Source organism: Siphateles boraxobius, unplaced genomic scaffold (genome assembly GCF_051911475.1).
Source record: "Siphateles boraxobius isolate OS27281-9 unplaced genomic scaffold, OSU_SipBor_1 22, whole genome shotgun sequence".
NCBI lineage: Eukaryota > Metazoa > Chordata > Actinopteri > Cypriniformes > Leuciscidae > Siphateles > Siphateles boraxobius.
This window is the reverse complement of record NW_027508833.1, coordinates 16,824,124-16,840,631: the sequence shown is the minus strand read 5'-3', so window position 1 is coordinate 16,840,631 and position 16,508 is coordinate 16,824,124. Positions and strand designations below refer to the sequence as shown.

General features: G+C 41.3%; 1 protein-coding gene across 3 annotated transcripts in view; it reads right to left on the bottom strand.

Moving 5' to 3' along the window:
* The window catches only part of ccdc162 (coiled-coil domain containing 162), a 53,422-nt gene that overhangs the window by 925 nt on the left and 35,989 nt on the right, over positions 1-16,508 (bottom strand). For 2 of the 3 annotated variants that reach the window (XM_077238784.1, XM_077238782.1), the window contains 10 exons: positions 12,786-12,935; positions 12,279-12,332; positions 12,041-12,208; positions 11,714-11,866; positions 10,323-10,457; positions 10,074-10,226; positions 2,848-3,057; positions 2,093-2,213; positions 1,960-2,010; positions 56-174 (listed from right to left, as the gene is read on the bottom strand). In XM_077238784.1, coding sequence (XP_077094899.1) covers positions 56-174; positions 1,960-2,010; positions 2,093-2,213; positions 2,848-3,057; positions 10,074-10,226; positions 10,323-10,457; positions 11,714-11,866; positions 12,041-12,208; positions 12,279-12,332; positions 12,786-12,935 — 1,314 coding nt within the window. The remainder of the gene's footprint in view (positions 1-55; positions 175-1,959; positions 2,011-2,092; positions 2,214-2,847; positions 3,058-10,073; positions 10,227-10,322; positions 10,458-11,713; positions 11,867-12,040; positions 12,209-12,278; positions 12,333-12,785; positions 12,936-16,508) is intronic. The other variant, XM_077238783.1, reaches the window with a different exon arrangement.

The window sequence follows — 16,508 nt, the reverse complement described above, 5'->3', positions numbered from 1 at the left end:
TTCCTGTAATGGTTGGCGTGTTAAATGACTTTTACAACAGAATCAATTAACTCACTGTTTTGGGTCTATCCAGAGGTGTCCAAGACTCTATCCAACCAGATTCAGTGTTGAGGTCATCGGTTGTGTTTATAAAGCTACTGTTTGTAGACATAACGGAGTTGTTCCTGAGCAAACCTGCAATACAACAAGCCACAGAGGTGAACAAGTCATGTGTAGATGCAAAAAGATACAGAGAAAATGACTCAAAATTAACTACTGCCTTGGGCAATATAATCAGACATCTACGTGCATATAATACACAATACACTCACCTAAAGGATTATTAGGAACACCATACTAATACTGTGTTTGACCCCCTTTCGCCTTCAGAACTGCCTTAATTCTACGTGGCATTGATTCAACAAGGTGCTGAAAGCATTCTTTAGAAATGTTGGCCCATATTGATAGGATAGCATCTTGCAGTTGATGGAGATTTGTGGGATGAACATCCAGGGCACGAAGCTCCCGTTCCACCACATCCCAAAGATGCTCTATTGGGTTGAGATCTGGTGACTGTGGGGGCCATTTTAGTACAGTGAACTCATTGTCATGTTCAAGAAACCAATTTGAAATGATTCGAGCTTTGTGACATGGTGCATTATCCTGCTGGAAGAAGCCATCAGAGGATGGGTACATGGTGGCCATAAAGGGATGGACATGGTCAGAAACAATGCTCAGGTAGGCCGTGGCATTTAAACGATGCCTAATTGGCACTAACGGGCCTAAAGTGTGCCAAGAAAACATCCCCCACATCATTACACCACCACCACCAGCCTGCACAGTGGTAACAAGGCATGATGGATCCATGGGCGGCAGTGGCTCAGTGGTTCATGTAGGTTGTCTACAAACCGAACCGTTGGTGACCCCGGTTCCACCTGACCAACTGTCGAGGTGTCCATGACGAGCTCTTGACGAGCTGGATGGCGCTTTGCATGGCTGATACCACCGTCGGTGTATAAATGAGTGCGTGAATCGGTGAATGTGAGGCAATATGTAAAGCGCTTTGGTGGCCATTGGGTCTGTTAAAGCGCTATATAAATGCAGTCCATTTACCATGTTCTCATTCTGTTTACACCAAATTCTGACTCTACCATCTGAATGTCACAGAAATCGAGACTCATCAGACCACGCAACATTTTTCCAGTCTTCAACTGTCCAATTTTGGTGAGCTCTTGCAAATTGTAGCCTCTTTTTCCTATTTGTAGTGGAGATGAGTGCTACCCGGTGGGGTCTTCTGCTGTTGTAGCCCATCCGCCTCAAGGTTGTGCGTGTTGTGGCTTCACAAATCCTTTGCTGCATACCTCGGTTGTAACGAGTGGTTATTTCAGTCAAAGTTGCTCTTCTATCAGCTTGAATCAGTCGGCCCATTCTCCTCTGACCTCGAGCATCAACAAGGCATTTTCGGCCACAGGACTGCCGCATACTGGATGTTTTTCCCTTTTCACACCATTCTTTGTAAACCCTAGAAATGGTTGTGTGTGAAAATCCCAGTAACTGAGCAGATTGTGAAATACCGGCCTGTCTGGCACCTGGCATATATATAGTATAGTAGTGCTGTCTAATCGATTTTGTGCTTATTTGTGTATGTATATATATATATATATATATATATATATATATATATATATATACAGTATACACACAAATAAGCACAAACTTTTATGTTAGATGCGATAAATCGATTAAACAGCACTAATATACAATATATATATATATATATATTATATATATTTATATATATATAAATATATATAATATATAATTATATATATATATATATAATTTTTAGATTGTTTTTATAAATCATTTTTTGTTAAATTGCATATTTTTCTTGTCATTACTAGTTTTGTGTATAATGATTTGGCAATACTGTAAACTCAATCATACCAATAAAGTACTTTAAATCAAAAATTGATTTACCTGCCGATGCATTTCTTAAATGAAGCCTTCTCGAGGAGGAGCTTTGGCGTCCTGAATCATGAAAAGTAATAAATATGAATGAAAAGATTTCCTTAATTCTAAAAATGTCCAATAAAAACAGTATTGTGAGCACCTGAAGCAAATGTAGATTTACACAATGCTGCCTCAAAATTGTGCATCTGACTTTGTAGTTTGTCCACCTGCTGGAACGCCTCATGTTTCAGGCTCCGCTCCTGATGAAGCTGACCTCTCACCTTCAAAATACAATCATTAACATTTTTGCATTTGGCAAACGCTTTTATCCAAAACGACTAATATTACAGTAAAGGTTTACATTTCATTAGTTCATACATTCACTGGGAATCAGACCCACTGTTAGCGCCAAACTCTTTAAATAAATGGCTCTATATAAAATTATAAAGGGTTCTGTCAGGCACTTCATACAGTATATATAACTTTTTAGGGGTTCCCGTCATGGGATCATTTTATGAATTTAGTTTTAATTCATTTTTATTTTGTATGAATTCAGTTGATTGTAAACACCAATTAGAAAAAAAATTAAATAATCCTTTTAAACATGCAATCATTAAAGACATTTCTCTTTATAGAGAGCCTTTTTGGCATAAACGGTTCTTTAAACTATCTCAAGAACCCTAGGGTGGGTCCTATATACCCAGAAAGCAACATGGTGTCGGCCTAGATCCGGCCATCATCTGGTACGTGTGGAATCCACATGTGGCCCGGATCTGGGCTGACTCTATGTTGCTGTCTGGTTAGAACCCCATTGAACCTTTTTCTAAGAGTGCTCTTTTACAATCAAGACTTTAAGAATATTTTAAATGGTTTCATTTTTATGATGAAACAGTGAAGTTGGTTTTATGGACTCACTTGTTTGATTTGCTTGTGTCTGCGCTGTTGCCGTAGCTCCGTCTCTTTGCTGTTTTTCTCGAGTTGTGCGCTCAGAGTCCTGAGTTGACTCTCTCTGTCCTCCACGTCTTCCTGCAGCTGCTCCAGGCTCTGTGTCTTCAGGCTCTCCAGCTCCTGTCGGCTTTGTGCGTCTCGTGTAGAGCGATGCTCCATGTCCTGCAGCTTCTGTGACTGAAACAGAAGTGTCTACTTCACTACTATACTTCGTATTATGTTGGGGAATCTATACTTCGCTTGAGTTCTGTTAAGACAGAATACTTGAACTTCTACATTTACAAGATAAAAATAATACGTTTTACTCCATAACAATATCATGTAGACTTAAGTCTATATTCAAAACTCAAACCACAGTAAAATAATCTTCCTGAAAATTTTAACTGAAAATAAGGTTTCAGGATATTGGTTTATTTTAACATCTACTGTAGACCGTGCCTAACATTCGCTAAGCGCCAAACCCCAGTAAAAATTGGTGTTGCTGAGTAAATTAAATGTTGTCAGTCACCTGTTGGCCAGTAATATTTTTATACATTCTACAAATTCTAAGACACAAAAAACTAAATTCGTTACTCACTGTATGGGATATTTTCCCACATTAAACAATGCAAACATCCAAACCATCTCAGACAGCATGCAAATATTGAATTTAACTCTTTTTCAGGTCTTCAGTTATGTCTTAAGTGAACATAAACAGCTGAGAACGAAAGTGCATGTGTATCAGTAAATTGGATCTGTGCATTAGCTCTTAAAGTGACAACAGCCTAATAAACTTGTCCTGATGCCGTCTGTGACCTTAAATTTAATCAAACAACTAAAGAAAGAAAAATCACCCACTGGTCTTAACAGTGATCTTATTATTCCCTAATCTCCTTCTAGAGTTATCAGGTCCTCCGATCAACGGCTTTTAAAGGTCCCTCGTTGTCATTTAAAAACAAAAGGAGATTGTGCTTTTTCCGTGGTAGTGTCAGGTTTAGTCACAGCAGTCTTATGGAGACAGACGACCCAAATGCAGAATGACCAAGGGATGGAATTTTATTGACAAGACACAATAGGGATGGTAAAAGTGAGGATGATCCAAACAGTAGGATAGGACATCAACAGGTGAAAGGGAAGACAGATGAGATCCGACCCAGGCAAGGCAATGCAGGAGAATCGAGGGGATGGAGAAGCACCAGATAAATGATTGGAGATCAGGCAGTAGCTTGAAGAACCAGAGGCTGAAAACTTTGAGCTGCAACCAAAGCTTTATCAGTCACACTTCCAGGTCTTGAAAGCAGCAGCCAGGGTGGATCAGGATGGAGGACAGGAACAGACACAACACCACAAGAGAGAACAAGAAAAAGCAAAATAGAAAATATAGCTGCGAGCAGCGATTACGGACCCAAGCCGGTGGCACCGCAACCCCGGTGCCTTTAGTTACCTAAAGGCACCGGGGTGGCGGTGCCGCCGGCTTTGGCCCTTCATCGCTGCTCGCAGCTATATTTATATATATATATATATATATATATATATATATATAAAGCCGGTGGCACCGCCACCCTGGTGCCTTTAGGGTTATTGTGCACGACGTGACACAAAATATCTGCTCGCTATCTGCCGAACGGCTCTGGTAGTTCTGCTTCAACACTGATGATGTTGTAGAAATAGTGCGCTCTGGTTGGTCTGGATTATTCGGGATTTTGTATTTTATACAGAAATAAGTTATTTATAATTCAGATGAGAATAAAGTTAGTGTTGATTAAAATGAAGGAAAACAAATATATTTATCTGAAATATAGCACATTAGTTTTAAATTTATTTAGGTTCAATTACCAAACATACAATTTAATTTAATTTAAAGCAAACAATACATTTAAAATATATGGCTTGTATGCACTTTTTTTTTTATAAAAAAAAAGATATATATCCAAAAAGACAAGGCCTTAAAGGGTTAAACTCTTGTCACTGTAACAGACACAATCTCTCTCTCTCTCACACACACACACACACACACACAAACACACACGTCAAGTCACTTACATTTTAGATGCAATATTGAATAAGCAGAAAAATCGGATTTTCTGCTCTGAAAATATAAATAAGCTTAAAAATTGAATAAGCACTTTGAATATTCTAAACAGAATAAGCACTAGTCGCTAATGTATAAGTACTAGTACCTAATGGAATAGATACTAGTATCTAAAAAATAAGTACTAGTAGCATGAAAATAGAGACTAGTAGGTTAAAATGATTAAATGTTAAAACGCCTTGCCATATTGGCTCAGAGATAGAGAGAGAGAGAGAGAGAAAATTACCTTTTAGATACTAGTACCTATTAATAGATACTAGTATTTAGGCTCTAGATCCACTCCGAAAGTCACTTCGTGATCATTTAACCGCTTCATTTGAGAAAAACTATCATTATGACATAAACAAACAAACTCAAAAGGTCTTCACGGCAACCCGTCAAAATAAAAGTTCGGTTTAACTTGACAGAAATATATTACCGTTGTACAGTAGAATTTAGATATGTCCCAATGTAATAATACTAACACTAATCCAAATAAATTATCATCAAAACTGAATTTAAGGAATAATCCATGTTTTAATTTTAAAGTCCCCGTGAACCGGAAGTTGCAAACGACTTTTCTCCAGTGTTGTGACGTATTTCCGAGAGAAACGGAATACTAAATGAGGCAAAATGGTGGGCGTGGCTTTTTCCCCAACTAGCACCTGATTGGATCTAGAAAAGTAGGTGTTTTCATTCAGCCTGTCTACTGTCAGTTGGAGGGGCGTGATTACGGATGTTAAGAAGACGCCCAAACCGTGAAACCTACGTCATCAGGCAAGGTCCTCCAACGCAGAGGGGAGGGGAAATTTCAGATTTTGATTAAAGATTACGAAGCCAAACAATTTTTTTGTGTGGATTGACTTGCATGGATGAATTGTTCACCACAAAACGATCAATTTAAGCAAACAAAGTAAGTATGGTCAATTTTGAATTCATGGGGACTTTAACAGTAAAGCTCATTGTGCAGCACGTTATTTGACAAAAAGTTTATTTAATTTCATATGATTAAAATTGATGATAAATGATCAAATTTGTGTTTTATGTCTTCATTTTATTACCAGAAAAAACACAACACAGAATTAGTGTGACATTTTTTTTCATATTTTTTTTTAAATGTTGTATACGTTTAATGATTCATAATACACTATTTCAATTAATTAGACATGCTTTTTGATTGCTAAAAAATTTACACCACGTATTCGTAATACACCCGCTCCGCAACACTAGCAGTTCCCCCAATCCCCCCCCCCTGAAAAAAAATCCTAGGGGAAACACTGGGCATTCATAACGGTGCGCGTCCATGGCGACGAGCGAGCAGAGCTGAGCGAACGTTTAGTTAATTTATTCATTCGAGCGCTCTGCAAGAGCCACCATTATCAATGTGGACGTCCGTATTTAAAAGCTCTCGATCCTCAGTCACATACCAAATATGTATATAATTTTGAACACAAGAGGGCAGTATGGCCCTATGTATGAGTTGGTGTTTAAACTAAACTATCACTCAAAGAGCCCCCCCCCCCCTCCCCTCCTCCCCTCCCCCCCCTCCCCACACAGACACACACACACACACACACAAACAGAATGGCAGGGGGACAAGAAATCCATTCAAACTACAATATCTGACTTTCTGTTGCTCTGAGCTAATGACTTTAAATTAGAAAGTCGATTGGCTTGATGAGAACAATATGCGTGGCAAGTTTTGTAACTGTAGGTAAAACGAGCAAAGTTATAACACACTTTATGTGTCCTTTTTTAGTCATAAAATTAATTTCCTCGCCACGGCCAAACCGTTCGAGATATCAAAAATCCCTCCGGAATTTAGCATCATCAATGTCTTGACGTCATGCTGACCGAGTTTGCTTGAAATCCGATTAATTCCCAAGGAGAATTAAATAGAATTTCAGGGGTATGCGTTTCCAAACAAACCATGATAGCCGGCTTCCTGTTGGGATGTCGTAAAACTTAGAGCACGAAAGTTGTTCAACCCAATGAGATCTATAAGTGTACCGAGTTTCATATTATTACATGCAAGTGTCTTTGATTTATGGACAAGTGTTCGAATCCCAGTCCAGGGGGCGCTGTCGGTCCGCCCTGCCACGCCCGGGTACCAGCTTCAGTCCGGCCCTGATGGCCACGGGTTCTGACCCGTGTGCAAAGTTTCAAGAGTTTTAGAGGATGTTAAGGGCCCCAAAAGCCCCCAAAACCTTGATCAACAATAATTAAAAGCTTTGTCACTCAAACAGACACATCCCCCTCCCCCCACAGACACAGAGGTATGCAGAGAGAGGGAGAGAGGGACAGAGATTACTCCAAAACATCCCATTCAAACCAAAATATCTGACTTCCTGTTGTTCGGAACCAAAATCTGTAAATTAGAAAGTTGTCCGGCTTGATCTGAACAATATGCCTACCGAGTTTTAAGATTGCAGGTAAAACTATGAAACTAACCCTCTCACTTTTGTCAAAAGGTGGCGCTACTGAGTCCCTGCACCACGCCCATTCCTGAAACTTTGCACATGTCTACTGGCTAATATATGTGACATGTCTGTCGAGTTTCATGCAATTTCAAGCATGCTAAGAGTCTCAAAAGCATCAAAAAAGAATTTTAAAGTTTGATGTGTTGCCACGGCAACAGTATCAAAGATATCAAGAATCCATTCACAGGTCTACATATGGCGTATGTTTACATTATACAGATGAAGTTTGAAGCAAATTGGGTTAAAATAAGAGGGTGATTTCGAAGCATTTTGAAAGTGACACACTTCCTGCTGCCAGTTGGTGGCGCTATAACTTTGACTCACAAAAGTCACATCCATGTGATCGGCCTCTTACAACGAACACACTGCTGAAGTTTCATCAAGATCAGTTAATGTATGCAGAAGTTATAACACACTTCCTGTTTCACGTTTCTCGCCATAATTTCGTTTCCTCGCCACGGCCACACCGTTCGAGATATCAAAAATCCCCTCGCAATTTTTCATCCTCAATGTCTTGACTTCATGCTGACCGAGTTTCGTGGCATTTCTTTGAATTCTCTAGGAGAAGTACTTTAAATTCCATTGCATGCGTTTTACAAACAACCCTAAATAGCCGACTTCCTGTTGGGCTGGGGTAAAAAGTAAGAGCATGAAGTATATATGAACCGATGAGATCTATATGTGTACCGAGTTTCATATTCTTACATACAACCGTGTTTGATTTATGGACCAAGTTTTCGGACCCCGTTCCAGGGGGCGCTGTCGAGCCCCCCTGCCACGCCCGGGTACCATCTTCACCCCGACCCTGATGGCCGCGGGTTCTGACCCGCGTGCAAAGTTTCAAGAGTTTTCGTGCACGTTAAGAGCCCCAAAAGTGCCCGAATAGTCGTAAGAAAAATAAAAGAGGAGAAAAAAAAATAATAATCCTAAGGAAAACAATAGGGCCTTCGCCTTTTCAAGGCTTGGGCCCTAATAAAAACTGACTCAGCACAGCGACTACAGGATAGAAATAAACTAATGTAACTGAAAATAAAATAACCAAACAAAATACTAGGAATGAATAACTGAAGCTACAAACAAAAAACAAATCAAAAATAGAAACCAAAAAATAAGGCTTGAGAAACTTTGAGCAAAAGACAGGAACTAGACTAAAGTTAATGCAAAAGAATAAAATGCTAAAACTACAACTGGCAGGAAACAGTCTAAAGGAAAAGTAGACAAGCAAGAATCTCCTACACATGCAACAAACCAGCAGAGACATGAAGGAAAGGAGCACAATATAAAAGGACCAGAGCACATGAGGATCAGGTGAGCACAATTATTGAAACAAGGACCAGACAAGGACTAAACAAGGGGGCGTGGTAAAGGGAAACAAGGAGGTGGTACAAGAGGAGCAAATGGCCAACACAAACAAAGACAAAGCCATGTGCTCAGGCACAAGACAAACAAAGAAACATTGAACAGAAACAAGACTGTCAGTCACTGCAGAACCCCGACAGGTAGGTCCCAAACTTTGGAATAGTCTCCCATTCCACATGAGGTCAGATCCATCAATTGGCACTTTTAAGTCTCATTTAAAAACGTATTTATTTTCTTTAGCTTTTGAATAAGTTATGTTTGTTTTGTTGTATGATTTTAATGTTATCATTTTTGTAAATCATTTTGGGGCAACGTCTGTTGTTTGGAAATGTGCTATAAAAATAAAGTTGCTCGCTTGCTTGCTGAACTGAATAACTTAAATAAGGATTAATCTATGTTGCATTTATATAGTGAAGACTGTGCAGTGTTTTTATATATATATATATATATATATATATATATATATATATATATATATATATATATATATTTGATTACTTTCTAACTTATTCATTTCTGTACCTGAAAATTGTGAATTTGGTATCTACAATTTTGGTGTCAAAACTGCCTGTTTTTGCAAAAATAGTTTCAAGGCTGGTAAAAAAAATATTTATGGGCGGTACATTTTCTTAAGTCACCAGCCATTGGCAGGTCTGGCAAAAACATAAAAAGCTTAGAAATCTGTTTATCTTTTCAAGTCCCCCAGTGGTAAAAATCAAGCTTTTAATGTTGTTTATATATGTCTATAAACCATGTGCAAATTCAGACCATGTGCAGAGTATTTTCTCAAAAGACAGTCTCAGAAATGCGGTTTGAAATCCCTGGTGTTTCTGACGTCACAGAACTACCTTGTTGCCAACCAGTGGATCTGGTGTGAGTGAGTGGAGGCGGGGCTATTTGCATATTCATAAAACCAAGTATACTAAATGAGGCAAGGTTGTAGAGTTACATTCAAGTTATTTTAAGGCATGAAGATTTTTTTTTCATGGAAAAAACTTTTAAATATGTCATTTTGGTGATCAAAGATGAGTTTTAAGGGATAAAATGATTGACTACAAAGTACAATTAAATGTTACTTCACTCAAGATTTTTTTGGGGGCAGGTCCTTAGACCTTTTTAATAGAGTAAACTATTTGTAACTATACTTTAACAAGTATAATTTCTCAGTACTTTTTACAATCCTGAACTGAGTTCATTTTTAATCCACATCACTCTGGAAGCATCATAATTACAGTATATTTCGGATACCTGTCTTTGTCTTCACCAAAGAATGGACATGTAGATGAGAAGGATCAGGGTCGTACCTGCTGAATGAACTGTCTCCTGATCTGGTCATAATCGCTCTTACACTGTAGCATGGCCTCCTTCACAGCATCAAGCTCTTGTGTCTGAACAATCTCCTGCTGCTCTGAGATCATCTTCAATTTAAGTGCTTCAGTTTTACATGACACCTCATTCTGGACACACAGGAGCAACATTCAGCATTACTACAGGCAAAAGAGGAGGAGCAACGATGAACCAATGCCTGGGATTATTAAACATGTTATTAATACCAGTTGCCACTGCAGCAGCTCTTTTTGCAGTTTCTCCTGATTGATCACTAGCCTCCAGTGGCTAAAGGTTCTCAGTTTACACAGAAGTCCAGCCAGCTTGCTATTCTCTGCATGAAGATCTTCTAATACCTCTTTCTGAATAAAATAAAAATAATACTGTAGGATCAATGCCGCAAAAAAACGTTCCAAGTCACATTTCACCCTGACAAAAATTGGAAATTATATTTTGCACAAAGAAAACTGATTTTATATAGACCAATTTTCATTTTCTGCATTTCAACATTATTTTCATGACAATTAAGCACATTACTGTAATGTAAATCTTAAATATACTAATGAAAATTATCCTGCACAGACTCAATTATTATCATAATTATTATAATAATAAACAGCAAGCTCTTTTTTTCAGAACAATCTACTTCTGTGAAGTAGATCATCTAACTTCGGTTTTACACAACAACTCATCTCACGTCCACATGAATGGCCAAACCCAGGGTTTCCCAGCAGAACATTGGCCAATTATAATACTAATACCGGTAATTATTATTATTACTAGTAAAATAAATAATAAATAAATAAATATACCATTATATTTCCAACTGTACTTTATATATGTACTATATATACTATATATTATATGGGCTAAGCCAAAATTGCGTATTTTTGTGAGGATAAAACCGGAATATGGCACAGAGAATTATGTTGTATATAACTTGTCAAAAAGGCAAAGATCTCTGTGTGCTCAAGTGAGACCTGGTGTTTTACCTTTGACTGTTGAAACAGGACGATATGTTAATTTAATAGAAAAGGAAAAACTGATCTGTCCCATGTGTTGTTTAAATGATATAGAAAATGAGTTAAATTTTGTTTTCTACTGTCCTTTTTATTGTGAACAGCGTGTTTTTTTGTTTTGTAAGATAAAATCAGAGATTAATTTGGTAAATATGGATGATGCTCAAAGATTGAGATGGCTGTTCACATATGAAACATAAATTGGCCAACTATCTTGAGAAAGCCTAGGAGAAGAGGAAAAAAGCTCTTTATTGAGATGATTTGTAGATGAGGATCTGTTTGTATATGCCGTGTGTGTGTGTGTGTGTGTGTGTATATGTGTATGTATACATGTGTGTTCGTATATATTTGTATTCATGTATTTCTCTGAATGATTTGTATATACGACCAGAAAATGTTTGTAAAATAAGTTTGTGGTGTCTTGTAATCCCATGTGGAATGGGCCAAATGTTTGGCATGCCACAGAAATAAAATGTAACTAACTAACTGTACAATTTAAAGTTATCTTTTTTCACATTACAGTAATGCCAATAAAATATGATCATATGAACACACACACACACACACACACTATAACAAAGCTCATTCTAGCAGTTCACCTCCTGAAGTGTGAGAATGAGGGTCTCGTTATCATTAGTGGAGGACAATTTATTTTTCAGTTTGATGATTCTGTCCACGCCTTCCTTCCTCACGCTGCTCACCAGCTGTCGCACATCTTGGTCCATATTCATGTGGTATTTGTCAAGACGTGACTGTGGGCGGCACAGAGAGTTGAGCCAGCTGACGTCACGCAAACCATTGCATGTTTTAATGATTTTATGAAATAAATAAAAAAATCGAACTTAAATGGATTTAGTCCATATGTCAACACTGAAACCTATGCATGTCTGAGCATTTGATGTGGTCTTCAGATCAGGCTTACACACCTTCAAAAGAAAACATGAGGAAAAGAGCTGGCGGACCAGCGTGTCATAGCGTTCTCTGTGTTTGAGGTTGAGATGTTGACCTAAGCTTCTCTTCTCCTCCTCCAGTTGACTTACTCTGGCACGCAGAGCCGTGATGTCAATCATCATCCCCCGACACATGTCCGCCACCTGAGATTAGAGATGTTTACTGATCATGCAGAGAAGGATGGTGGTACTACATGCACAAACCCGAGTTTACCTTTCTGTAGGGGTCACTGGCCTGCATTTCTTTGGCTTCTAGTTCTTTAATATCCTGCAGAAAAAGATTGTTCACAGTTGAGAAAGATTTCTATTTCAAATAAATGCGGTGCCTTTTGAACTTTCTATTCATTAAAGAATCCTAAAAAATGTATCACGGTTTCCACAAAAATGTGAAGCAGAATGAATGTTTTCAACATTGGTAATAATAAATTATTTATTAAATTATTCTTGAGCTGCAAATCAGCATATTAGAGTGATTTCTGAAGGATCATGTGACACTGATGCTGAAAATTCAGCTTGGCATCACAGGAATAAATTACATTTTAAAATATATTCAAATAGAAGACAGTTGTTTTACATTGTAAATTTACATGTCCATAGTATTTTACATTCATAATACTGCTGTTTTTACTGTATTTTGATCAAATAAGATGCAGTCTTGGGGATCATAAGAGACTTAAAATACATGTAAAAAACTTACTGACACCAACATTTCTAGATGTACCTGCTCTCTCTGGTAGAGTAACTGTTCCTGCTGTTGAAGGATGTGCTCATAAAACTGAGAATAGCTCTGGAAGACGCTCCGCTCACGACTCATTACAGCACAAGCCAGTTCAGTCAAACAATCCTGCAGATGAGTGCTGGAGAACGTCACCTAGAAAACAATTCATATTTAAATTTCAGTCTATTACATGGCATATCGGTCATGGGATTGAACAACACTATCATAATGCTACACTCTTTAAAATCACGGTTCTGAATTGGCATTTGTGGTTCCATTAAGAACCTTTAACATCGCTAGAAACTTTCCATTTCACAAAAGGTTTTTTTATTATATTTAGATTATTAAAGTGCTAAAGATCAAAGTGCACGAGAAATGGAGTTATTGTCTCCTAAAGAAAGAATCGATTCTGAACTGCCTGAAATTAGTCATCTGTAAGTCAAGTCTTACTTCCTGCATGAACCTACGTAGGTTTGTAACACATTTACATAACGCCAGCCTTTGGTCTTCATTGGCTGCCCAGTAACAACATTTACTTTGACCTGCCCTCAACACTGTAGTTGTAGCTGAAACTGGAAGAGTTTGGACATGTCGGGAAGACGCTGTCACAATCACAGCCGTGCTGATACAGAGCCATACCACTGCTACTCATGTGATATTGCTCATATACTGTATATACACTGTAAAAAACACAATGAGCAGATGAGATGACAGAGGCAGCGTGATCGCCTAAAATGTTGGTGACATTCGTTTTTATATAAGCATAATGGACAAAATATTGTGCCACCAAAAATTTGGGGTCATGTCGATATATATTGTGCAAAAGGTCGACATAGTAATTATTGTGACAGGCCTAGTGAGGAAGTCTTCTAAGGCTGAAATTCAGAAATGGTAATAAGTGTTTAGTTTCCAACACATGCTGTAAGACACATGCAGTAGACCAGTCACAACAGACTGGGCCATCTGACCAGTCAGATCACAGAAGGCTCTCGGAAAGTAGGGGTTTAGAGAAACGTCTCGGTTACGTATGTAACCCTCGTTCCCTGAGTAGGGAACGGAGACGTTACGTCGGATGACGACGAATGGGGGTTTCGCTTAGAACACCTATCGACTTCGAGTATTACAAAACGAGCCAATGGCGATGAAATGCCATGGGTCTGCGGAATTTGCATAGCGTATCTCCGCCCCACCGCGTGGGTATAAAGGAGGACGCCGGCAACATGCAGGTATGTCTTCGCTGAGGATCCGAGACTGAACTCAGGCGTCTGCCCAGCGGTACAGCAGAAGTGGCAGGGAGACGTAACGTCTCCGTTCCCTACTCAGGGAACGAGGGTTACATACGTAACCGAGACGTCCCCGTGAAATCACGCCACCTTCACGGCTGTTTTCCAGTGCCCTGCGAAAGTCTGATCCCCCTGTCATGATACTGGCACGGACGAAGGAGTCCTACTTAACACAGGAATACCAAGGTACACTGGGAAGCATATCTCAGAGGAGATATGCCGCAGCATGCCTACCCGTAGGGAGGACTTAAGAAACACATATTGCCGGAGGGCTTCATATGGAGGAACGCTGGAGTGACCAGCCCGAGGGGTGGCAACTTTCAACTCCAGGAGTGGCAAGGTGGCTTGCCAAGGGAAAGACACATGCTCAAGGAGGCTTACAGTGGAAATACACATGTGGGGGTTACTCAGGGAGGAACCATGCACACGGAGGCACCTAGCCGACGCACAGGCAATAGACACTGGTGCCAGCGTCAACAGTGCTGGAGGAACTCAGGGCTTCAGAGAGGAAGGCTCACCTGAGGAATAATCGCACGTATCCAGTCCGTGGAGTGGAATGGCGAGCAAGCAAAGACACCTGAGCGGGTCCAGTACTAGCTGTCTGAAGCGAGTACACGAGAGGACACAGGCTCCACTCGGAGATTATAAAATCTGGCGAATGTGTTGGGTGTCGCCCAGCCTGCAGCTCTACAGATGTCTGCCAGCGAGGCGCCATGCGCTAGAGCCCAAGAGGAAGCCACACTCCGGGTGGAGTGGGCTGTCACACCAAGGGGGCACGGTCGGCCTTGCTGTTGGTAAGCCAAAGCAATGGCGTCCACTATCCAGTGGGACAACCTCTGCTTTGAGAGAGCCTTTCCCTTCAGTCTCCCACCATAACAGACAAAGAGCTGGTCTGAGGTCCTGAAACACTGCGTCCTGTCTACGTAAGCACGGAGAACGCGTACTGGACAGAGCAGTGCCAAGGCTGGGTCTGCCTCCTCCAGGGGCAGCGCTTGCAGGTTCACCACCTGGTCCCGGAAGGGAGTGGTGGGAACCTTGGGCACATATCCAGGCCGGGGTCTCAGGATCACGTGAGAGTGACCGGGCCCGAACTCCAGGCACGCTTCGTCAACGGAGAATGCATGCAGGTCCCCTACCCTCTTGATAGAGGCCAAAGCAACCAGGAGCGCTGTCTTCATAGACAGGAACTTAAGCTCAACTAAATGCAGAGGCACAAAGGGAGCCCTCTGCAGGGCATTTAAGACCACTGAGAGGTCCCAAGAGGGAACGAGAGGAGGGCAAGGAGGATTCAGTCTCCTCGCTCCTCTCAGGAACCTGACGATCAGGTCGTGCTTCCCCAGAGACTTACCTTGAACTGCTTCGTGATATGCGGTGATAGCGGCCACATACACCTTCAGGGTGGAGGGAGACAGCCTTAGCTCCAGCCCATCTTGCAGGAAGGAAAGCACGACAGAGATCGAGCATCTCCTGGGGTCTTCTCGACGAGAAGAGCACCAGTTGACGAAGAGGTTCCACTTCAACGCATAGACATGTCTCGTGGACGATGCTCTAGCGGAAGTGATGGTAGCCGCCACCGCTGGTGGCAGGGTACTCAAACCTGCCTCGTCCCGTCCAGGAGCCACACGTGGAGCCTCCAAAGATCGGGTCGAGGGTGCCCCGTCTCTGAGAAAGGAGATCCTGTCGCGAGGAGTATCAGTTCGGAGAACCAGGTCCGGGCGGGCCAATACGGCGCAACCAGAATGACCTGCTCCTCGTCCTCCTTGATCTTGCACAAGGTCTGTGCGAGAAGGCTCACTGGGGGAAACGCATATTTGCGTAGGCCCCGCGGCCAGCTGTGCGCCAGTGCATCCGTGCCGAGGGTGCCCTCGGTCAGGGAATAGAACAGGGCGCAATGGGTCGAGTCGTGAGAGGCAAACAGATCTATCTGTGTGGGCGGGGTTGGAACCGTGGGAGGGAGCCTTCGGCGGGGGTAGACTGAGGGGTCTGAGCGGACGGCAGGGCCGTCGGGCAGAATAACCTCAATCTGCTCACGGGCGGTTGAGAACTGTTGGGCAGAAGCACTCAACCGCACCGCCGAAGAGGCCAACCTGGGAGATGGGGGTGTCGAGCAGACGGGTCCGCCCGACATCGTGCACATCAGACCGGTCAGCCCCAGACTGATGAACATCACCTGACTCCGAGAGCGTACGGCCACTTTCGTTCCTCGGAGAGCAAGGTCAGTGGCGGCGCGCAGCTCACTGAAGAGCCTCGGATCAGTCCCGCCCTCCTGCATGTCCATGAGCATCTGGGTCAGGTAGACCAGCAGAACGGTCATGGGATGCAGTGAGGCGGCTGCCTGTCCTGTGGCACTATAGGATTTCGCCACAGATTAGTGTAGACGAAAAGAAGTACAGGCTTTTGACGGGTGCTTAGGATAGCGCCGGGGAGCACTCTGAGGACATAG